Source organism: Mesoplodon densirostris, chromosome 8, assembly GCF_025265405.1.
Source record: "Mesoplodon densirostris isolate mMesDen1 chromosome 8, mMesDen1 primary haplotype, whole genome shotgun sequence".
Classification (NCBI taxonomy): domain Eukaryota; kingdom Metazoa; phylum Chordata; class Mammalia; order Artiodactyla; family Ziphiidae; genus Mesoplodon; species Mesoplodon densirostris.
This window is the reverse complement of record NC_082668.1, coordinates 11,320,528-11,345,421: the sequence shown is the minus strand read 5'-3', so window position 1 is coordinate 11,345,421 and position 24,894 is coordinate 11,320,528. Positions and strand designations below refer to the sequence as shown.

Sequence of the window (24,894 nt, the reverse complement as noted above, 5' to 3'; positions counted from 1 at the left end):
ATAAAATAAAGTGCTCAGGAATCTCAATACTTTCTTTCTATAAAATCTAATAATTTTTGAGATTGAATATGTTTTTATTTATGTGGGCTGGTGTTTATAATGAGTGGTTTTGTTTGCAAGCATAATTATCCTATAGAAAAAAGAAAATATATTTGTTTTATTGTCTATGTTTCTGAATATCAGTACACACATGCTTATAGTCTCATACATAAATTAATCTCAATAAAATAATTTTGATTTTAAGAGATGTATTGTGATTTTTACCATATATAACTTTGTACTTGGAAAACCTCAGATTGTAATGAAAATATTGACACAATTGTTCAGCTATTTCTACGATATCTTCCAGTTTTCATATAGATATTAGGAAAACAGACTCCACTTTTGCCACTCATTGTTTTAAGCATTGTATGGATCATTTAAGTTCTCTGTATTTTAGTTCTCCCTTTTGGAAAATCACCATAAAATTGCAATTAATAAAACTGTTGAGAATAGTAGATGTGCTGTTATCCTTACTGTTAATTACCTGAATAATATTCCTTCTTCTCTTTTTTTGCTCTACAATATATCCTTGTTGTAATAAATTCTATCGAGTTCAAAGAGCACTGGTCCATTTACTTCTAAGACTGAAAATGTACCTCTAGTTTACTTGCATCTAGGTTGGTTCACCCCAGGTTTGTAGACTCCTTTTTGTCTTGTGACTTGTTCTCCTGTTGTTAAGACTTACTGTAAAGGCCACAGCCCATCAGTCTTGGGAGGGTAGGGGGAGAATGCCTGGTTTTCATGTTCCTACTGGGGTTCTCCACACTAGGGGCTACAGAGACCTCGTCCTTTACCCTAACTACTCCTAGAGCCTCAGGCTCTGCCTCTTCAAGGCATTATTTACACTAAAGGTCCTCAACCTGTGGTGATTTTGCCCTGCAGGAAATGCGATATTAGGAGACTTTTAGAGGCTAAACATCCTACAGTGCTCAGGACAGATCCCCACAACAAAGAATTATCCAGCCCCATATGCCAGTAGTGCTAAGATTGAGAAATGCTGATTTATGTAAATATTACTGATCCTAACTAATTTAGTCAAAGAATATTTTCTTTCTTTTTTTTTTTCATTTGTTAGTTCACTTTATTATTCATTCAACAAATACTTATTGAGTACTATGTGCCAAACACTCTTCCAAGTGCTTGGGCTAAACATTATTTACACAATGGACAAAATTAAATTTCTTCACCCACTCTGCCTAGGTGGCAGCGTGCCTCAGTACAGTGGGGTGAAATATTCTGCTAAGTGGTGTTCCTGCTATCAGCTTTGCGCAAGATAGCCCAATGTCCACAGAACAGAAAAAGTAAGTTTTAAAAGTCAAATTAAAAAAATATTAGTCCTTTGCTACCTTCACCTGTAACTTAGCCATCTACAAAGCTCCCAATAATTTGGCCCTTCTTAGCTCTTAGCCTTACTCTTTTTTTTTTAACATCTTTATTGGAGTATAATTGCTTTACAATAGTGTGTTAGTTTCTGCTTTATAACAAAGTGAATCAGCTATACATATATATATGTTCCCATATCTCCTCCCTCTTGCGTCTCCCTCTCACCCTCCCTATCCCACCCTTCTAGGTGGTCACAAAACACTGAGCTGATCTCCCTGTGCTATGCAGCTGCTTCCCACTAGCTATATATTTTACATTTGGTAGTGTATATATAGCCATGCCTCTGTCTCACTTCGTCCCAGCTTACCTTTCCCCCTCCCGGTGTCCTCAAGTCCATTCTCTGCATCTGCATCTTTATTCCTGTCCTGCCCCTAGGTTCTTCAGAACCATTTTTTTGTCTGTTTGTTTGTTTTAGATTACATATATATGTGTTAGCATAGGGTATTTGTTTTTCTCCTTCTGACTTACTTCACTCTGTATGACAGACTCTAGGTCCATCCACCTCATTACAAATAGCTCAATTTCATTTCTTTTTATGGCTGAGTAATATCCCATTGTATATATGTGCCACATCTTCTTTATCCATTCATCTGTCGATGGACACATAGGTTGCTTCCATGTCCTGGCTATTGTAAATAGAGCTGCAATGATGACTGTGGTACATGACTCTTTTTGAATTATGGTTTTCTCAAGGTAAATGTCCGGTAGTGAGATTTCTGGGTTGTATGGTAGTTCTATTTTTAGTTTTCTAAGGAACCTCCATACTGTTCTCCATAGTGGTTGTATCAATTTACATTCCCACCAACAGTGCAAGAGGGTTCCTGTTTCTCCACACCCTCTCCAGCATTTATTGTTTGTAGATTCTTTGATGATGGCCATTCAAAGAATATTTTCTTATTCAAAAATTGAAAGTGGAACTGTAACACGTGTCTAAGGGATAAATCTATCTTCACCCAATTACACTGTGACTATTTTTTTCTCTGAGGCGCTTAAGCTCTTGGAGAAAAAATGATCAACCATTTGGCAACAAAAATTTATTGATTAGTTTGCAACTTTAGGTACAACAAATATAATTTCATCACATGATTACAATCCAGTGTTTGTGCTTTGTAGGATAAGTAAACATTCATTTGAGCACAACAAAAATCTACACACAATATTCTGGGGTTGTGTAAAAAATAAACATACCCTTTTCCATTTAGTACCATGAAGAACTTTCAGTTTGAAACGGTGGATAAATGTTAAAATTTGACATTTGTTTGTGTCAAATTAAACATACAACCTAAATTTGGACTATTTTTTAATAATAAATGCCTAAAGAGTCCTGGAAAGGATTCCTGGGGTGGGTGGTAGGGAGGAAAAAGAGCTTCCAATGAAGCTTTCTTGACATTTCAAGAAATGTCAATTTCTTGTCAATGTGGATGACACACAAGGCCAGCATTGATGGTGTGGGGTCTTGTTCACATTTAAAATTACTTCACAATCTTAAAAATAGTGTAAGAGCATAGTATCTCAGGAAATCTTTAATAAACACTTTCTTTGATCAAGAAGATAAAAGCCAGTCTAGCTCATTTAGCTGAAGGGAAAGAAGACTTACTGGGGAGAAGTTAGATACCTTTATTTTTCAAAAGAGTAAATCCCTGTTTTTAAAATACTTAAATGTGATAATATTTTCTTTTTCTCAAATTAAATGCTAGTATCCTTAAATCAGGAAGTCTATGACCCTAACTGGTTATGTTGAATCCTGCATCCATCATTATAAATGTCATAAGACTAGCAAGTATGCCATACGGGTACTTTTATAATGAAACCACAGAGCTCGAGTCAATATATGACTTAAGACTATAATCTCTTCATATTTTATGAACTTCTAAGGCTAACTCAATATATTATTTAAGATAACAATCTCTTCATAATTTACAATAAAAATAAAATGAAAGTTTATATTTTATATAATTTAATATACAAGCAGATTTTATCTCAAAAGATGCTCTTTTGTTAGAAAGCTTCTTCCCTTTGCATAAGAGTTCTGTAATCATTTTACTCATGTAATATATAGAAGGAAACAAGACAACCTTTGATCTTTCTCTCTCTCAGCTGAACACCAATAGTTTTCTGATTAGCTAGGAACCCAGATATTATTGGGAGATGTGGAATATTTTTCAGTGGGCTGTAGTGGATAAATGAAATCACCTTTGTAGAGGACACTGATATATTCTTGCATTTCTGTTAATAACCACTGGTAACGGTCTGAAACTGGAAAGCTTTTATATCAAAGTTTTGGAAATGTCTTGCCCATATCTTAAGTATTTACCTGCGCTGACAGACCCCTTAATCTGCTCAAAAAAATAAAATAAACATTACAGCAGAGTTTATAAAATGATTTTGACCAGTGACTTTGTTTCCAGTTGATTCACATAATTGGAGACATTACATCACATTTTATATTATTAAAAATATGTAAGTGCAACTTTCCTGGAGTTTGGGCCTAGTTATAAGTTTTTCATTTGGGCCCATTAAAATTTTTTCCAGCCATTCTAATACAAGCTCCTTTGAACTCACCCACCGGTTGTATTGATTTGTACAGACTGATATTTTGCTTTTCCTCAGATTTACTCTATGTGCAGCAGACTTGAACAGCAGATTTTTTCATAGCTCTGTTAATGTGATGTGATGTTTTGAGAAAGTTTAGAGCAAACCACTGTAATCTAAGCTGGAATGAAGGAAGGGGTACTCTAAAGGCATAGCCGCCTTATCCCAGTTCCAAGAGCCAGTCAAAGAGACTCGGGGTCCCATCCTTCTGCTCCTCACGCATTTTGTAGTACTGAACAACTGCATGAAAGATATCTCCCACTTTCCAGGCCTTCTGATGAACCAGCTGCACGACATCTAGAAACTAAAGTAAAGCACAGGGTTAGGCTCACATATCACAGAGGGTCCTCAAAGTTATATCGTTCAACCACTCTTCCAAAGCCAGTGGCTCTCCAGGTTATTTTTTAATATCTCTAGTGATAGCAGACTATATTCTAGGACAGTCTATTTTCTTTTTAGACAGTTCAGATTATTAGTGAGTTCTTTCAACTGAACTATAATGTTCCTCACAGCAGTTGCCATCCTTCGATTTGGGGAGACTACAAGGAATTCTTCTTTCCACAGTCTATCTTTTAGATATTTGAAGAGTTTCCTCAGATCTGCTTTTCTCTGGGTTGGACTCTCTCTAACAGGACTGTAGAGCATGGTTCCCAGTCCCTTCTATCGGTGTCACAGATAATTTCTCATTGGATGTATACATTTATGCCAAAAAAATTGTGTTACACTTTTGGGTAGGGTTATTTACTGGTTCCTCATTCCATCTTGAAAATTTCCCTCCCTCTTCATCAAACTTTGAGAGACACTGGCTTTCCACTGGAACAGGAAAAAGAAAGATTGAGGAAACATCCTAGATTCGTCACCTGGTTAATGGTACCAGCTTCAGTTGGCCACAATGTAGAAAGTTTATGATTACAGGTGAATTGTGAGTTGGAGCATTGGAAGGTGAGAAAAGCATTATAGATGGTTTCCTTCGTGAAACTGTGGGATGAAGCCCAGAATGAAGGCTTCTCAAACTCCTTAGTCAGATACGTATAAAGAAAAGTAATGATTATAGAGCCAAAACCTGCAGGAAGTATTTACTTTCATGCATGTAATCTCATTTAATTCTGTCAACAACCCTGTAAAGCAGGTATTTAAAGATGAAAAATTGTGGGTTTGTGAGATGAAAAGTTGGCAGTAGGATGCATGGTCTTCTAACACTCCAGCCCAAAGCTCTTTCTACTATTGCACCCCATGCATTTTGGTCGTAGGAGAATAAGCTATTGATATTTATTTGGAACACTGGGAGAAAGGATAAGCTGGGAATCTGGTATCATTTAAGGAGGAAGAAAAACCTATTTGTTAAAAAAAGATGAGGGCTGTAGTTTAGTTACTATTTCTTCAATGTTTCCTTCTAGGATTTCTTTCCTCTGCTCATTTCGCATTTGTTCATACTTTCAAGATCAGCCAGAAAATGGAATGCTAATTTTTGTCTGTGTGTGTGGTATGTGGGCCTCTCACTGTTGTGGTCTCTCCCGCTGTGGAGCACAGGCTCCGGACGGGCAGGCTCAGTGGCCATGGCTCACGGGCCCAGCCGCTCTGCGGCATGTGGGATCCTCCTGGACTGGGGCACAAACCCGTGTCCCCTGCATCGGCAGGCAGACTCTCAGCCACTGCGCCACCAGGGAAGCCCCGGAATGCTAATTTTTTTCTGGTCTTTTCCTCCCCCCTCTTCAGTTTGAATTTGCTAATTCATTTCAATTGCTGAGAAGTTGTCTTATAGAGAGCTACTATTAAATTATGTTTCTTCTCCCAGCTGTGATGGCACCGACTACTACACAGTTACAGAAATCAATGCTTTATTGTACTCACTCGCCTTGTGTTGGCTTAATCAGAATAAAGCAATTTTCTAGGCTGGAAAATAAAATGCTTAACTTTTAATACATGGAAACATAAACATCATCTAAAAGATGATGTAAAAAGGGAGACCAATGGGAAGCCGATGGCAACTCTATTACAGATAATAAATCTCCCAGGAAAGGACATCATCTTAGCCACCTCGTTATATCTAGTGCCTGCACCTAATAGGGGCTCAATAAATATTTGCAGAATGACAAAAGGAATGAAGAGCAAAATGTGAGTCAAATGCAGCAAATGCATTCAAAATGATAAAGAAGGCTATTTGAAATATGGAGTGACATCCAGAATCATTGAAGATGAACCTTGTCTAAATATTCATTCTTGAGTTTTATATAATGTATTTGCACATATATAGTTAAAAATTAGCATGCACATCTTGGGGCTTCTTACTCAATAATTTTCTACTGATAGGACACTCCAAAAAAATGATTGGGGGGCCATGGATCTAGGCAAAGGCCGGGCAGAGCCTAGTCTGGTGCAATGGTAGTAAGCAAGGAGGAGAGTCAAAGCTGGTCATGGGACAGGTGTCTCATCACACTGTGCCTGGGAGTCGGCATGTATATTGTGGGGGTAAGGCGCCTAGGACCTTTCTTTACTGGTCACTGTAACAGCCATGGAAGGTTAGTGCCAATCAGCTCCATCAGTCTCAGTGATAGAATTTCAGAGACTATTAGCTGTCTGTTTTCCCTCACAATTCTGCCTAGCTTTCTGTCTGTTAGATCTGAAATTTTAGACAGCTTAATCCTTTAGGTTAAGGCTTTGCTCAAAACACAAATACCCTCAGAAAGGGGAACATTACAGGAGGTTACTAGTAATTTACGGAGAGGCGTAAAAATAATTTTGTGAGCTGTTACTTGTTTCTTGGTGTGTATGAAAGATCCCAGGCAAGTTTTCTATTGGACAAAGTGGTAGAAACATAAGGCCTCAGGGAAAGGGGGAGAAAGGCTAGGATGTCTTTGCATGATTTGGTTAATCAGACTTTCCCAGCTCTTACTGGAGGTCTAGAAATTAGATGCTCCTAGTGGAGAAGACTTGAACATCAAGTTTCTGAGGTCTCACTGAGAGAGGCTCATAATTCATTGACTTCAAGATTTCCCTCCAGGGTCATCAGTGGTCTTAGGCTAGACTCATCCCTTGAGGGTATTTGCTCTTCCTTAACATGTCTTATAAAGAAGCAGTCAATATAAAGTAAACAGAAATAGAAAATTAGCCTTGGCACCTCTCTTTTTTCTTTCTATACATACTGGTTCACTGGACCACCATCTTATTCCCAACTTTTATCTCTCAAGTATTGCTCTGAGAAAGAATCAAAATTCTAGAGCTGATGTCAATATTGGCTAAACCTTTCCCAGAAGGCTGTCTGTTTCAGACCTTTCTGGAAGCCCAAGATTAGCTACTTTCCATCTATTTGGGGCTTGCTGAAGCAGGGTCCCCCACTGTGGTGATGACCATAAGATGTTGTTGACTGGCCAAAGTTGTCAAAGTGCCCCATCACCTAGGCCACTCTGTCAGTAGTTTGTCGAATGGTCACACACTAGAATCTGTCTCATGATTTCTAAATCCAGGCCAATATCCCAGTAAAGCAACTTTTAAAAATGATCTGGCCCCACTAAATATAGCATGTTTTTAGGCCATGATGACTTCATCTCAGACATCGAGACCTTGAACCATCTGTGGGGCTGATGAGCAGGGAAGGTCTTACACTTTCTTTTCTTTCTTCATTTAAAAAAAGTTCTAGACAAAAATGAAGCTAAGATTGTGAAGAAACCAGAAAAGGACATTTCTAGCTCATTACTACAGCCTTGAAAAACTGCATTCTATTTAGCAGCTCGTTCTAGATCTTTCACTGTATCTGTCCATGTTTTTGACTTGGGAATTTCATAATCAGCTTTAGTGTATCAGAGATCTGAGTTTTTCTTTCCAACGCACTGAAATATAAAAATCAAAAATTTTCATTTCCTGCTATTTCACAATCAATAATAATTAGCTTCCCTTCCTATGTATCATAGTTGGCATTTACTTGAACAAATGTTTTGTCTTAGGTAACTAGAAGAATTTCTGTCCTGTGATGGTATATCATTGGTAGACTCGTTTGAAGAAAAGTATCACATGGTAGATGCCTTGTATATTCTCAGGTGCATTTTCTAAATTAGACTAATTGTTTACCAAATCATATGGTGGGATCTATGGGAGTTGTTGCAAGTCATATGGGATTTTGAAAACATTCAACTTAGATTTCTGAAAGCAGATACCTTCTTTTGCTCCAAGGTGAATTCCACTTCATTAAGCACAAGTGAGCTGGTCTTTATATTGCTCCTGCAATTATGGCCTGTAGAGTTGTGATTCTCAGCCTTGGTTATACCCTAGAACTCCCAGGGACCTCGAGAAAACCCCAAAGCCTGGGTTTCATCCCAAGAGGAGAGTCTGATTTAATTGGCTCACGAACTGGGGTCTATAAAAGCTCTCCAGGTGATTCTAGCACACACTGAATTTGAGAGCAATGACAAAATATTCAGTTCAAGGCAGACAGTTTCTTACATTCACAAAGGAAGAGACAATATCTGTTATGGACTGAATGTTTGTGTCCCCCCCTTCCCCACTTCCATTCATATATTGAAGCCCTAAGACACAAATATGATGGCATTAAGAGGTGGGGCCTTTGGGAAATAACTAGATTTAGATAAGGTCATGGGGATGGGGCTCCCATGGTGGGATTTATGCTGTTATAAGAAGAGGAAGAGATGCCAGAGCTCTCTCTCTGCCACATGAGGGCACAGAGAGGAGGAAGCCCATCACCAGGAAATGCATCTGCTGGCACCTTGATCTCAGACTTCCTAACCTTCAGAACTGTGAGAAATAAATGTCTGCTGTTCAAGCCACTCTCTATGGTGTTTTGTTAGAACAGCCTGAGCTAAGACAATATCTAATTCTTCCTTATTTTTCCTTCCTTTGTCATGTATTTTTTTCAAAACTGAGACTTAAAATGTATTTTGGGGAAAGTTAGGTTAACAGTAAATGCCATCAACATATTCTCTGTCATTCTCTTCCCACTGCTTTGCATATGGAAAAGAATAAGAAATTAAAGGCGAGGCCACTCCTCTTCTGACTCCCACTTTCTTAGGAAGGTAAGTTTACATCTGTTTCCTCTTTGCACGTTCTGTTCTATGCACTGCCTTCAAGAAAAGGAAGTAATTCTCAAAATGAGCTTAAAGATGAGAAAGGCACCTGATTTATTGCGGGGCCAGTCATCAGCCCATTCTAGCTCACAGAAGCTCATTGAATTTAAACAGAAATAAAAGAGCTAGAGAAAATAATGCTTTGGCTTCAAAACAGCAGAGCAATTAGCTGGTTGATATCTATTTTTAAAAACAATTGCTCTCAAGATTCCCCCCCCCAATCCCTGCTTTGAATTAAGTAGATTAAATTTAATTGATGTCAAGGTCATTGTGAATTAAATTCACAAACTGTTTTAGATTTTCAGGTGTTGGAATTCTCAACAGTCTTTCCTCTGGAATTTAGCATACTTTAAAGCCACCTCAAATTCTGCCACTCCTTCAAGATATTTCTTATGGAAGGGAGTCTCAAATTTTGGTGTTCATTAACATCACTGTACTTGAGCAAAGCTGTTAAAAATGGATATCTCTGGGCCCCACTCTTAGAAAGTGAGTTCCAAGAAGGGGTCTAGGAATATGAATTGTAAATAAGTGTCCTAGGTGATTCTGTGCATTTGGATCCTGGTCACAGGGTGAGAAGTACTGTCTCAGTGTGCTTCTTATTTTCCTTGTCCAGAACAAGCTCCCATCACTTTCACGTTTGGTCTTTACAACCTGAGCCTCTTGGTTTATGTTCTCCCTACCTTGGGTCCTTCCTAGACTGGAATATGAACTCCAAAAGGGTAGGATATTTTGTCTCTTTTGTTCCCTGAGTCCCCAGAGCCTACAACAGAGGCTGGCATGTTGTACGTATTCGATAAACTTTTCATGAATGTTCCAAATGTACGACATTCAAGTGGACTTGGAATTTTAATGATTAGACAGAACACTAAAAGACAAAGCTTGAAAAGGTGTCATTTATCGGAGAGGAGTGACAGTACATTGGGCACCCAGAATGTTTGGAATTTGCCTTTTTAATAGAAATAAGGCTGGAGGTAGTTAGAAGCTGACATTAGGTGTTCTTCAACTCCAAAGCCAAGTTCACAGGCAGTGGTGGGAAGGATGAGCTGCTTCAGTGTTCATTCATGATATCCTCTGCTATTTTAGCTCATGCTTGAGACCACCATCAAGGGGGATGTGTTGGCTAAATTAGTTTATCCAAAAAATTCAGAATTTTCACAAATAGGGACTCAGAGTATGTATCTGTGAATGGTGTTTCATACTCTAGTGACAGTGGGGGAGTGTCATTGATGAACTTAACAGAGACATTTCTCTAATCCTCTCCAAGCCGATGAGGAGTTAATGAGACACTGCTGCTCTCAAGTGACACAGCCTCCTTGGTAGGAAGCCACAATCTCTCTTCCATACCACTTGAAAATGGCCACTTAACTTCCTGGCTAATTTAAAAACAATCAGAATGAGGTCTTCAAATGCGCTATCGATAAAAGAAAGGATGTCAAAATTTTGCATAAGGTTTTGCTTTTTTTCACAAGTTCTGTCATAGAACTGGGCACAGGCAGTGCCCTTTTATGGAGAAGCCACTATGTGGAGAGAACCCTAACTGACTCGGAAAAAAACTGTTAGAAGATTCAGTCCTTAAAATTACATTACTTGGAAATAACCTCCTTGAACTAATGCTAAATAGGAGTGAAACATCATTAATGTTTACCTTGATAACACTAGTGGAACATTTATATTCTCAGAAAAATAGTTATGAGCAAAGACAGGCATCCTCTTTGAGAACTGAACATCAGTGGGGATAAATAAATATCGTGTCAAAGCATCACGTACATAATTAAGGTGTTAATGACATATTCCTTGTCCTTTCATCTAAGGGGAATTTATGAGATATATATTCACACAGAGTGTTACATTGTCTCTTCAAAATGGTGGATTGTATAAAAATCTACTTCATTAAGAGACCATCTGAAAATGCACGAGGTAATGCTTTTATTCAGGGAGAGGCTCGAGATAAATTTGGAAACCAAACTGCCTTTCATTTTTCCAGGAAACTGAGAATGTACTCTGGCTGAGAATGTTCTTGTTCTCCTCCCCATGGCAGGGGGTCTTGGGATTGTGTATGGCAGGAGGGAGGGGTCAAAAGTGAAGTACTCTTTCACTGCATTCTTTGCACTAGGCAGGCTGGATGGTAAGGTAGAAGGAAAATTTATTAAATAACAAATCACTCATCACCTTGCAAATAAAGGTATGCCAAGCATAGGATCGTATCTAGATTCAGAGAGCGTAGAGCTGTAGGCAGTTCTAGGCCTGAAGAGAAATATGAATTACTGGCTGGAGAGAGAGGCTGAAGAGGAAGAGGGCATGGAAAATAAACTAGGTCTCCTTCTCGATTTTTTTCAGTAGCCAATCCCATTGGCTGGGGATGCAGAAATAGATACGCTCTTCTAATTACCATGTGCCTGAGCAAAAGGGTAGAGGCCCTTTAATTTCAGGCTGTAGGATTCTGGCAGTGAGGGTTAAAATGCAGTTACACATTTAAAAATGTCTAGATTGTAACTCAAAGGCAATCTAACTTGAGAGAGACACACTACTGACAGGTATCTGTGGAGAAAGTGGGGTTCTACCACTAGGCTCAAATATCACTATCTGAGGACTCTCTCATGGACTAGCTTCTGAGTACTGAGTTGCTCATCAGTAAAAAAGGGACAATAATATCCATTCTGCTCTTTTCACAGCGTTGTTGAGAAACAAGTATAATGACTATGTGGAAGTGACTATTAGACATTAAAAAAGGCACAGTGGGGGGCTTCCCTGGTGGCGCAGTGGTTGAGAGTCCGCCTGCCGATGCAGGGGACACGGGTTCGTGCCCCGGTCCGGGAAGATCCCACATGCCGCGGAGCAGCCGGGCCCGTGAGCCATGGCCACTGAGCTTGCGCGTCCGGAGCCTGTGCTCCGCAATGGGAGAGGCCACAACAGTGAGAGGCCCGCGTACCGCAAAAAAAAAAAAAAAAAAAAAAAAAAGGCACAGCGGCAGTGATAGGCAGTATCCTGAAGCAGCTTCCAAGATTTTCTGCCCTAATCCTCAGTACTATGAATAGAATGAGATAATTATGCCCTTATTATGTTATCTTAAATGGCAAAAGGGATTCTTCAGTTAATTTTGAGTCAATCAAAAGGGAGACTATCTGGTGAACCTAATCTAATCCAATGAACCCATTAAAAGCAGAGAGTTTTCTCTGGCTAGTGACAGAAGAAGTAAGAGAGACTGACAGCATGAGAGCATGAAGGGACTGTGTGGCAAGGAATTGGGCAGCTTCTAGAAGCTGAGAGTGGACCTCAGCCAATAGTCAACAAGGAAATGGGGACTTCAGTCCTACAACCACAAGGAACTCAGTTAGGACAACAACCCTAACAAGCTCGGAAGCACATTTCTCTCTACAGTTTCCAGATAAGTGCCCACCCAGCCAGGCTGACATGTTGATTTCTGCCTTGTAAATCCCTCAATAAAGAGCATGGAATTCACCCAAACTTCTGACAACAGAACTGGGTATTGTTGTTTTAAGTTAGTAAATTTGTGACAGTTTGTTACACAGAAATAGAAAACCAATATAACAACATTATTATTAATTTGAATTTTTTAAAAAACATACTTTTAAATTATGGAAAATTGAGCTTGAAGACATTGGTAGATGGATTCTTGCTTTAACCTTAATAACTGAGATTCTGTAACAGTAAGTGGTTGGTTTTAGAGAAAGGGAGTTAGAGTGAGAGTTGCTATTAATTTAGATGTTGGCTAGGGATCTATTTCTTAGCTTTATATTTCTAGGTGGAGAATAATAATGAGAAAGCCCATCCAATGCAAATCTGTCCCATAGGGAATTAAAAATGCCTTCTCTTTGACGTCATGCCATAGTTTAATTATCAGGGTGGCCTCACATTGCTGATTATTGGCTGAGGTCCACTCTCAGTTTCTAGAAGCTGCCCAATTTCTTGTCATGCAGTCCCTTCATGCTCTCATGCTGTCAGTCTGTCGTACTTCTGCCACTAGCCAGAGAAATCTCTCTGCTTTTAATGGGTTCATTGGATTAGATTAGGTTCACCAGATAGCCTCCCTTTTGATTGACTTAAAATTAACTGAAGAATCCTTTTTGCCTTTCCTTCTCTACTTTTTATTTAAATGAATGTTATGAAGAGGTTGGTTCCAGAGTGAGGAAACACACACAAAAATAAGACTCTTAGAAAAATATTCCGTCTCCTCAATTTACTTTCTCATCATCACCAACTAGCTAAGACAAACTGATGGTCAAAGAATTATCATGATTATATTTATGCAGGTGGAAGGTTTCAAAGTTCTAATCACAATTTTAAGGTGAAAAGTCAAGGAAAAAATTTAAATGGGTTAACTGGGCATTTACTGAGTTTTAAGCAGGGATAAAAAAATAAAGCATTATGATATACAAGCAGGAAACACGGTACCTTTTCGATTCTGTTTTCTTGAGATTTCTTAAAGTAGATAGTGGGGATCCCGAGTTCAGAGGCGGCTATCCACTGCAGAGTGGCTCGAAGCTCAGTGTCAGGACATTCTGGCTCCAGGTCAAAGTTGATCACCAGCAGGCTCCCCTGGCGGCTGGCCTTTCCCACTGGCATTCCAGAGGCACGTTCTGAATACAGACACAACTGCCTTATTATACTTTCCATACGAAGATCACAGGCAAATTTTGTCTCAAAATTATGGGAACGTGGCTTACCCTCTATGTTTTCTGCCTGTCCTTTAAGAATCTCGTTTTCTTCTACTAATTCACTTTGGGAGAAAACAACAATATATGGTTGGTAATGTTTAAGGAAGAGCAAGCTGTAAATGCTAGATGAGGTGATGGGTCTTATTGATCTAAAAGCTTCTGAAGTTTCATATATTTATTGTTTTGTGGAATAAAGTAAACAAATACTAGGGAAATGTCAACGTGGCTATTAAGTAGGACTACTGGGTCTGCAATGAATAACATTACCCCTAAAATAAAGGCTAGATAAACTGCATGATTTTAGTTGGGATAATTGGTGTGGGAGACTTTGAGAGATGCAAACTTTTCTTCTTCTCGACCTCCTTTCCATAAACCTTCACAGGTTTGAACAGTCAAGGAAGGATTTTGTAGGTAACTATATCAGATCTGAGGACTTATCCTTCTTCTGTATTTGCTTGTCATTTACAGAACCATATATTTCCATCTTGAGACAATGATATTTTTCTACACCATGATAACAACATAAACTGGCATTTTCATTTAGGAAAATATTTTTCTACATATACTTGGTTCTTTGACCTGAAATAAGGGAAAAGACAATCACAAAATTTAGAACTTAAGAAGGGTGACAAAATATCTCAATTAGTTGAAAATTTTCTTTTTCTTTCTTTTTACTGGGAAGATGTAGTAGGCTGGGGGTGGTTTAGAACTAGATACTCATAATGGAAGTGAGGATTTCATTAAATATAGTCATGTTCAACATCTGAAGTGCTTTCACATAGTGAGTACTTATTAGGGAGACTTGTAAATAGTGGGAGGACTCAGTTAATGCTTTTAAAATAAGAGTATATGACCCAACAGCTGAAAGGAAGTGACCATCTTGGGAAGCCCATGGTTGTTCTGTATTTTTGTCTTGTCTAGAAATTAAACTGCAGGTACTCTTAAAAATGTGTGTCTATGTGAGAGGATTCTCCCTTATATTCTCTGTTACTGCTAAGATCTGGCTAATTCCATTGTATTCCTGATGTCTAGAGAAAGTGAAATTGTTCTTTCATGAGCACCTAATTATTTGTAGAAGGATGGCCAATGTCCCAAGGGTCTAGATTTTCTGCTAGATCTCTATCCAAGTGACATAAGTGAAATGACATATAGTAGATACAATTTCTACTACTATGGAGCTGCAGGATGCTGATATGGGTACAGGTGATCTTGGTTTTCTCTATCTGTAGTCTGTGGGGTCCTAGGCTCATACTGGGGAGAAAGATGGACAAAATACCTAAACAAATGTTTCCTGTAGGAGAAAAATAAATTTACCCCAAAGTGTTTTTGTTTGTTTTGCCTCCTTTAGAAAACAAAACAAACCCAAGATAATGTTTATGTTCATCTCTACCTGTGAATGATGGCTGTGTTGAACAATAAAGAATGCACTGCAACCTTTAATCACTGAGAAATATTCCCGCAGGCAGGATACCTGATTAAATAGTGAAATAAAAATGATTTAGCTATAGATAATAATTGAAAAAATAGATCAGGGAGCAACTTTAGTCCTATACTTCATTTTCATTTTTCTGAAATTTCAGAAATCTCCAGATAATAAGTCATAATGGTCAAAAATAGGTTTCAATTCATTTAATTTTCCAGGACAATCACAAACTCTAGATATAGTCCTGACCTCATATTGCTCTCCCTTTATGCACCATATTTTATGACACACATATTGTACTTTTTCCCCTTGGTCTTTTAGAAGGTCCTCATCTTGTGGGGGGCATATGTAAAAATGACACATTCCACCATGGTGCCATTTGGTATTAGACTCATTAGTGGCAATAATCCCAGGTGTCTACAAGTAAAGGAAAAGCCTTTATATTCTATTGAACGATAGTCTTTGCTGGTTGGCATAGTACAATTTAAATGGATTTTTGTTTCTCTGTGTCCAAGTAGGTAAAATGACATATATGTCTGATTATATGGAAAAGCTTTATCCAAAACGATTATATTAGAGGGGGCAGATTTGAAATCCAGAAGGCAGGTGGTGGGAAGGTTGTGGCTACTGCAGGCCTGAGCTCTTACTCCAGGGACATGAAACCATACACGTCTGGGAACCTCAGCAGGACAGACATGATGAAACCAGTGGTCAGGAACAACCTGAATGATCAAAATGATTGCCAGATGGAATCGAGTAGTGGTCTCACAATCACTGCATCTCAGTGGCTACTTACTTAATCATGAGAGAAGATGGCATGCTTTCCTGATAAATGTCCAGGTCCATAATGCCAAGACTGCTAGTGGCACTACTGTTGCCATTGCTGACAAAGTAAAAGTTTACATATTAATGCCAGTCTCCACCACCTGGCCACACTGCTGACACTGATGTTCCACCATTCTAAGAGGTTCTTCCTTTGGTCCCCAGAAGAATACTGCTTAGTGTCTAGGACTCCTAAATTGATGTTTATTTCTGACCAAATCAGGTGAAAACACAACAAAAGGCATTTTTAGCTCAAGCCAATCATCATCATCATCATCATCATCATCATCAATGTTTCATAATTTCTGCAGTGGTCATACCTGGTGGATAAAACCTAGTGGGTGACAATCAGCATGACTCCTTTCTTCCCCATCCTAGTGACAGTAAGGATGTTTATCCATCAGCAAGAGTCTCCTTGAGTATACCTCCAGAGACTAAGATACTTCTGAGAATGCTGGCTGAGGGGGAAGATACGGGAATGCTTATCTGCCTGCTTCTTGGCTTTTGACAGAAACCAGCAATGCATGTTCTCTTTTCCCCTTGCCATTCAGGGGGTTTTTATCAGGGATATTCTATAGGATATGCATTTGTCTCATTTTTTTCCTGAGGGACTACAGAATTTACAAGTACAAAGTTGGGCAATGCCAAAGTTTTATAACTCCTTTATCTTAAAATCTTTGAGAAGGAGCAACACCTGATACTTTGTGTGTTGTAGAGAAGGAGGGATCACATGTTGCAACATTTTTGTAGGATGCACAATCAACATATTGTCTAGTTACTAGCCTGGAATTTGTTTACTGAAACACAGAAGAGTTGAGCCCATTTTTAGGTTCTGTCTGTACTTGCAAAATGGAATGCATCCAATTTCACCAAACTCAATATATTTCCTCATACCTTCTCTATTTTCCAATGACGTCTCTTCCATGTAAGGTTTTCAAAGCGTGAGTGCTGGGGTATCGTGTAATGGGACAGTCTTCCCTCAGGAGTTCCATGAATAAGCAACTAAATCCCCTCATTTCAAATTCCTGTCTTGGTTTTCGTGTGGGGTACTGAATGTACTCACTGATTGAAATCTGAGGTAATTGCTCTGGAGATAATTAACTGTATAAACTTATGCTAAGTCCAGAGATTCAAATTCTCTTTGCTTTTTATCTCTATAGGATAACATTTCCCACCAGTTTTTGAAATTTTAGATAAATCATTTAACATTGTGAAATTTCCCTAAGTCTAAACAGACTGAACTGTCAGAAGTAAAATTTTCAAGGAGCCATACAGCCAGATGCATCAGAAGCCCATTTTCCAATTGGCCTTTCTGGAAAATCCGTGGACTTGTTGACCCAGTATCAAATAAGATTTAGGGTAGAAACATGAAGATTCTTTTCATTCTCACCTCACAAAGGACTAGTTTTTAGTTTATGTCTCCTGATTGGCTCAGGTCCTCCCAAATCTGATCTCTCTTTAGCACCTCTCTAGCTTTTCTAGAGCAACAATACAGAGGGCAGGCAGAGAAAGGGGAGAAACAGTCAGGCCAAACAACACAACACAGTATGGAAACGCCTCATGTAAACCCAGCCTGTCTTGCATCTGAAATACAAATGAACCAGAAAGAAAGTATCAAACACACCAGGTGTAATATCAGCTCTTATTTAAAAACTCACAGTTGTCATCATTGAATGCACTAGCTGGAGCTTGCAGAGAAGGGAACACAGATGACTCTCAACCTTGGCCAAACTAATTGAAACCATAACTGGATATTAAGATAGCTCTCAGCACAAATTATGACTGGCAGTCTTTCCTTTTTGTGCTATTGGGGACCCTTTGCAGAGAATGATTAAAATGCATTTCTGGAATCTGTATTGAGACCTACTTCCCTGGTAAGTCATTTAAAGAGCAGGTACCTCATGGATCGCTCACTGAGCTGCAGGAAGCTGCTGGTGTCATCTGGGTTGTCTTCCTCATTGGCGAGCTGGGACCAACTGTCCGTGCTCTCTCCACTGCTGCCGGGAGGGTTGGAGAACTCATCGGGGGCTCTGCCTTCTGTTGAGACTTCAGCTTCTGGTACATCTCTGGCATCAAGGCTGTCACTGTAGATGGTAAGATATTACTAAGAGTGCAGGCACAAGACTGACCTTTTCAGGGGAACCTCACTGCATGCTCTGTTGAGCATGGATCTCTGCCATAGTGAGCAGGATGTCCTAGGACATAAATGGAATCCTTCTTTTAGGCTAATCTTCTGCTGATGCAGTAGGTCCCATTTTGCCTTTTCAGGATTACTCTCTACCAGCTTTCTTATTTCTTCACTCGATCTCTTTCTACTGACTCCCTCCGTTCATTTAAAAAACATGTTGAAGCAACCTGGCCTGCATACATAAGAATTATTGAAGGCCAGTGGTGTTTAAAATAAAGATACCCAGAGCATCCTTCCCCTGAGATTACGATTCAGGGGTTCTGCAGGAAGGCCCAGAAACCTGCATTTTAAACAACCACCCCACATGATTCTAATGCAAGTTGTATGTGGACCATGCTGGGAGAAAAACACCCAGCCCAGTTCTAGTGGTTTACCAAACTATTTTGCCTGTAAATGCCTCTATACATATTTTGCACTTGCAGCCACCTTTTTTTTTTTTTTTTACCACATTCTCTCCCTCTGAAACCTCTGATTTATATCAGCATCACTTTTCTGGATGAGCACCTTTTTATATCAAGCATTTAACCTTTGATCTAACAAGCTTTTTTCTTTGAAACCTTTCCTCGTTGGCTTCCCATGAATTTCTGCCTTTCTGGACACTCCAAGCCTGGAAGCTGGTTCTCTCTTTGTCCTTTAAACATAGTATAGCCAGCTCTGATTGATTCACTGCCCTCTTTTCCAGTCTGTCCCTAAGCAGTCTCATCTATTCTGCCTGTGAAAATAGCTTCCAAATCTGAGCTCCAGGCAGGGTACCTCTTCCTGATTCTGGGGCTCTTTTCCTCAGTTGGTCTTCGGAACATCTCCAATCTGTCTCACTAACATCTCAGAATCAATCTATATAAACCAAATTCTAATTGCCTTCCTATCCTCTTCCTGTATTTCTTATTTCATTGACTTTTCTGAGTGTCTGGGCTTAAAATCTTGCAGAAAACTTCTGATTTCTCCTTGACCTTTACATTCAATCATTTGCTATGTTTTTCAGTTCCATCTCTAAAGTTTCTCTCACATACTTATCTCTGTCTCTGTGCTCAGGTAGTTATGTTAATTTAGGTCTTTCTAAATTTCTAGAATTTAGATTTGGAAGGAACCTCACAGATTTCCTGTAGATTACGATGCTAAAGCCCAGTGAGGTGGAATGATTTACCTGTAGTTACAACAGGAGTTGGTACCAGACATCGCATCTCAAGTTTTGAGACTCCTGGGCACTGAACCTTGACTTCTTGCCTGGACTATATTGTGTCGGCCTCCTAACAGTTCAGCCACAACTATTCTTCCTCTTTCAAAACGTTCTTCACACATATGCCAGGTTAATGTTAATTAATGTTCTCAAGGTATATCTTTGGCCTTTCTTGTCAAAAACCTTCAAGAACTTCCTAAAGCTAAACTCTTTCTTCACGGTCTTCCCTTGCCTATCCAGTTTTATCTGTCTGACTCTAGTTCATTACTGAGTAAAACCAGACTCTCTGCTGCTCCTCAAATGTGCCACAAATTTCCTGCCTCTTCATCTTTGCCCCATTGCTTCCTCTGATCAAATGCTGGAGACCAGGGTGCTTTGAGCACTGTTCCTGCAGTCCAGTGCTGTAGCTTCCACTTCTACCACATGTCATCTATTCAACTTGGACAAGTTAATAAAATTTTCCAAGAAAAATAAGAATACTAACCTCATAATGGTTTTTGGAAGAAATAAGCTAGAAAATAAAATCATTTAATGCATTTATCTTAGTGCTTGGTATGTAAGTATACATTATTCTTTAATAGTAAATTATATAATTCATTAAGAATCATTAGTCTAATAACATTCTTTCCTGATCCTTGTTTCTTACCATTCCTTAGCCAAGATGATCTCACCTTATCCTTAATCTCCCTCACTAGGGCCATCTCTCTCTTGAATGATCAAAGCAATTTTTCTGTTTTCTTTCTTTTCGGTAGCACTTAATGCTTCCTAGTTTGCATTCTAGTGTATATACCATACATTATTAAGAGCTTTTATACTTTTTTATGTATTTGTAGTAGAGCTGTGAACACATTAAATATTTTTTAGATGAATATGTTATTGTTAAAATCGCCTAGCTTCAGAAGTAGAATGATATTCAAATTTAGGTAGTCCTACCTGTTAAGTCTTATGTGGAAAGATCTGAGAAAGATCTTTCTTGCAAGCTAACAGCATTCTGAATAAGTACAGTATTGAGGTGTGGCAGTTTCTATCACACTGTACTGCTAACACTTGGTGAAAGCAGGTTTTTAATAAGCTTGACTTTCCATTTGTTTGCCTGGCACAGTGACACACACTCACACACACACACACACACAAGTGCTCTGGATTAGAGATCAGACAATTTCTTTTCTCACAGAGCAGCTTGCATTCACTCTCTGTGCCCCAATTCCCTACTGCACACTGCACCTGTAGTGAGGTTTGCACCACAGGAGAGGAACCTCAAAGTTATCATGCCTGGACACATCTGCCTCTCTTTTTCTCCAGGGAGAGAAGGGAGAGAGAGAGAGAGACGATGGAGGAGAGAGCACTTTGCTCTAGATTATAAACACATTCAAATCTTTTCTGCGGAGAGGAGGAGATGTCACTACCCTGGAATGTAATTAAATAGCTCCAGGGAAATGAACCACTGTATCTCTTTAGAAGTCTCTATCTTCAGGGTTAGTATTTGATCAACCTTCAGTCCAGGTGCCAGTGCTCTTTGCTCAGGAAGCCAAATGTACAGAAATGTGAACAGATTCATGGAAACTTTTCTCCATAAGCTCATCAAAAACTAATAGCATAAAGAGAAGGACATTAATGTTTGCAGACAAAAAGCAAGAGTGTATTTCTCAGTTGACAATGAAAAATATGGTAACTCGGTGAGTGGAGACTGGAATGCTTTACTTGGCCCTTGTGCACTGGCTGTAGAGAGTAATGGCAGCTGCCAGTCCACACTGAGAGCTGTCCTCAGATTGGGAATTGCCTTGCCAGGGTTATACCCTATCCCAGTGAGCAACACAATGACCAGCTGACACAGAGATACAAAAGTCCACCCTTGCCTCAATTTGCACTAAACATGACAGACAATCCCAGCTTCAGGGCTTCCTATAGGATGCGCTGTGCCCTCAGGTGCAAACATATTTGGGGGAGACCATCTCCCTCTGTCCACTCTTGTCTTTCCTTCCTCCTTACCCATGTATGTACACTTTTCTCTGGGGAGCATTCCTTAACAAATTATATATATATTGGCCTGAACTCTCCTTCTCAAGGTCTGTTCCCAGGAAATACAACTTAAGACACTTGATCACTTTTATGCAAAACACTTGATCGGTTACAGAAAGATCTACATAATTTTCCTCAATCTTAGAATTAGTACTGTTATCCTTTCTCCAAAAATGGTTGTACTTTTTACAATATTTGTTAAAATGAGTTCTAGTATAGAGTGTAGAGTTTCAAATGTATATTTTTTGGGGTGTGATTAAATATCCCCTTGATATGTGAATAAATTACATAGGTAATATCACACCAAATCTTGTCCCTAAGATTCCTTTTCAAAGTATCTGTACAGGTGCTGTTTTGAGGTGTGGCTGTTTCTAGTGTGATCTGTTGCTAACATTTGGTGAAAAGAGATCCTTAATAAGCTTGATTTTTCTTTCAAAAATGTTGAGATTTTTATAAATTGAGCAGATAGAAAGGGGAATAATGGATGTAGCCAAAGGAACATTCACTGAATTTAACTAAATTCAAATGAAAGATAAGTTAGTTCACTGATGACAAATAGAAACAATATACATATTCCCCAAAGTGGAAATGAGACAAGTACTCAGCACAAAGGGGAGGGCTCCTAAACCATTTGTTTACTTGGCTAAAAAATAATTTCCTGGACTAATTCCTTACTGAATTAGGACCTTACGTTATTAAAAAAATTCATTATAGGATATTTCTTACTAAATCAGAAGTTAAATCTCAGTGATTGACATTAAACATCTAGCTTAAAAATGAATCTGTCAGTATATTTTATTTTATCTCAATTTCCCTCTCTATTTACAGTAAATCTCATATCCCATGTCACATAACTAGGGATTCAGAATGAATAGTGATTATATCTAAAACACTAGTTTCCATTTTCTTTTGAGAGAAATTTATAGGTTTGTTCATTTTTCCCAGACTGAACGAGGAGGAAACAGAAAATAAAAACAGACCACTCACAAGCATTGAATTTGAGACTGTGATTAAAAATCTTCCCACAAAAAAAAGCCCAGGACCAGATGGCTTCACAGGCGAATTCTACCAAACATTTAGAGAAGAGCTAACACCTATCCTTCTCAAATTCTTCCAAAATATAGCAGACGGAGGAACACTCCCAAACTCATTCTATGAGGCCACCATCACCCTGAATCCAAAACCAGACAAAGATGTCACAAAGAAAGAAAACTACAGGCCAATATCACTGATGAACATAGACGCAAAAATCCTCACCAAAATCCTAGCAAACAGAATCCAACAGCACATTAAAAGGATCATACAACATGATCAGGTGGGGTTTATCACAGGAATGCAAGGATTCTTCAATATATGAAAATCAATCAATGTGATAAACCATATTAATAAATTGAAGGAGAAAAACCATATGATCATCTCAATAGATGCAGAAAAAGCTTTCCATAAAATTCAACACCCATTTATGATAAAAACCCCCCAGAAAGCAGGCATAGAGGGAACTTACCTCAACATAATAAAGGCCATATATGAAAAACCCTCAGCCAACATTGTTCTCAATGGTGAAAAACTGAAACCATTTCCACTAAGATCAGGAACAAGACAAGGTTGTCCAGTCTCACCATTATTATTCAACATAGTTTTGGAAGTTTTAGCCACAGCAATCAGAGAAGAAGAAGAAATAAAAGGAATCCAAATCAGAAAAGAAGAAGTAAAGCTGTCCCTGTTTGCAGATGACACGATGCTATACATAGAGAATCCTAAAGATGCTACCAGAAAACTAGTAGAGCTAATCAATGAACTTGGTAAAGTAGCAGGATACAAAGTTAATGCACAGAAATCTCTTGCATTCCTATACACTAATGATGAAAAATCTGAAAGACAAATTAAGGAAACACTCCCATTTACCAGAAAGAATAATTTCCATTTAACAGAATTTAAATTTACCATTTAACAGAAAGAATAAAATACCTAGGAAAAAACCTACCTAAGGAGACAGAAGACCTGTATGCAGAAAATTATAAGACACTGATGAAAGAAATTAAAGATGGTACAAACAGATGGAGAGATATACCATGTTTTTGCATTGGAAGAATCAACACTGTGAAAATGACTATACTACCCAAGGCAATCAACAGATTCAATGCAATCCCTATCAAACTACTAATGACATTTTTCACAGAACTAGAACAAAAAAATTCACAATTTGTATGGTAACACAAAAGACCCCAAATAGCGAAAGCAATCTTGAGAAAGAAATATGGAGCTGGAGGAATCAGGCTCCCTGACTTCAGACTATACTACAAGGCTGCAGTAATCAAGACAGTAGAGTGCTGGCACAAAAACAGAAATATAGATCAATGGAACAGGATAGAATGCCCAGAGATAAATCCATGCACATATGGTCACCTTATCTTTGATAAAGGAGGCAAGAATATACAATGGAGAAAAGATAACCTCTTCAATAAGTGGTGATGGGAAAACTGGACTGTTACATGTAAAAGAATGAAATTAGAACACTCCCTAACACCTTACACAAAAATAAACTCAAAATGGATTAAAGACTTAATGTAAGACCAGACACTATCAAACTCTTAGAGGAAAACATAGGCAGAACACTCTATGACATAAATCACAACAAGATCCTTTTGACCCACCTCTTAGAACAATGGAAATAAAAACAAAAATAAACAAATGGGACCTAATGAAACTTAAAAGCTTTTGCACAGCAAAAGAAACCATAAACAAGATGGAAAGACAACCCTCAGAATGGGAGAAAATATTTGCAAATGAAGCAACTGACAAGGGAGTAATCTCCAGAATTTACAAGCAGCTCATGCAGCTCAATATCAAAAAAAAAAAAAAAACAAACAACCCAATCCAAAAATGTGCAGGAGACCTAAATAGGCATTTCTCCAGAGAAGATATAAGATTGCCAAAAAGCACATGAAAGAATGCGCTCAACATCGCTAATCATTAGAGAAATGCAAATCAAAACTACAATGAGGTGTCACCTCACACCGGTCAGAATGGCCATCATCAAAAAATCGACAAACAATAAATGCTGGAGAGGGTGTGGAGAAAAGGGAACCCTCTTGCACTGCTGGTGGGAATGTAAATCGATACAGCCATTATGGAGAACAGTTTGGAGGTTTCTTAAGAAACTAAAAATAGAACTACCATATGACCCAGCAATCCTACTACTGGGCATATACCCTGAGAAAACCATAATTCAGAGAGAGTCATGAACCACAGTGTTCATTGCAGCACTATTTACAATAGCCAGGACATTGAAGCAACCTAAGTGTCCATCAAGAGTTGAATGGATAAAGAAGATGTAGCACATATATACAGTGGAATATTACTCAGCCATAAAATAAACGAAATTGAGTTATTTGTAGTGAGGTGGATGGACCTAGAGTCTGTCATACAGAGTGAAGTCAGAAAGAGAAAAACAAATACCGTATGCTAACACATATATATGGAATGTAAAAAAAAAA

The 24,894-nt window shown here is 38.6% G+C and overlaps 1 protein-coding gene across 1 annotated transcript in view; it reads right to left on the bottom strand.

Annotated features, from left to right (window-relative positions):
• Positions 1-4,177: 4,177 nt before the first annotated feature.
• Positions 4,178-24,894, bottom strand: part of SPHKAP (SPHK1 interactor, AKAP domain containing) — a 112,235-nt gene continuing 91,518 nt past the window's right edge. Inside the window, exons 8-12 of the mRNA XM_060105920.1 lie at positions 17,912-18,097; positions 15,988-16,074; positions 13,778-13,830; positions 13,506-13,690; positions 4,178-4,321 (exon numbers count right to left, since the gene is read on the bottom strand). Coding sequence (XP_059961903.1) covers positions 4,178-4,321; positions 13,506-13,690; positions 13,778-13,830; positions 15,988-16,074; positions 17,912-18,097 — 655 coding nt within the window. The remainder of the gene's footprint in view (positions 4,322-13,505; positions 13,691-13,777; positions 13,831-15,987; positions 16,075-17,911; positions 18,098-24,894) is intronic.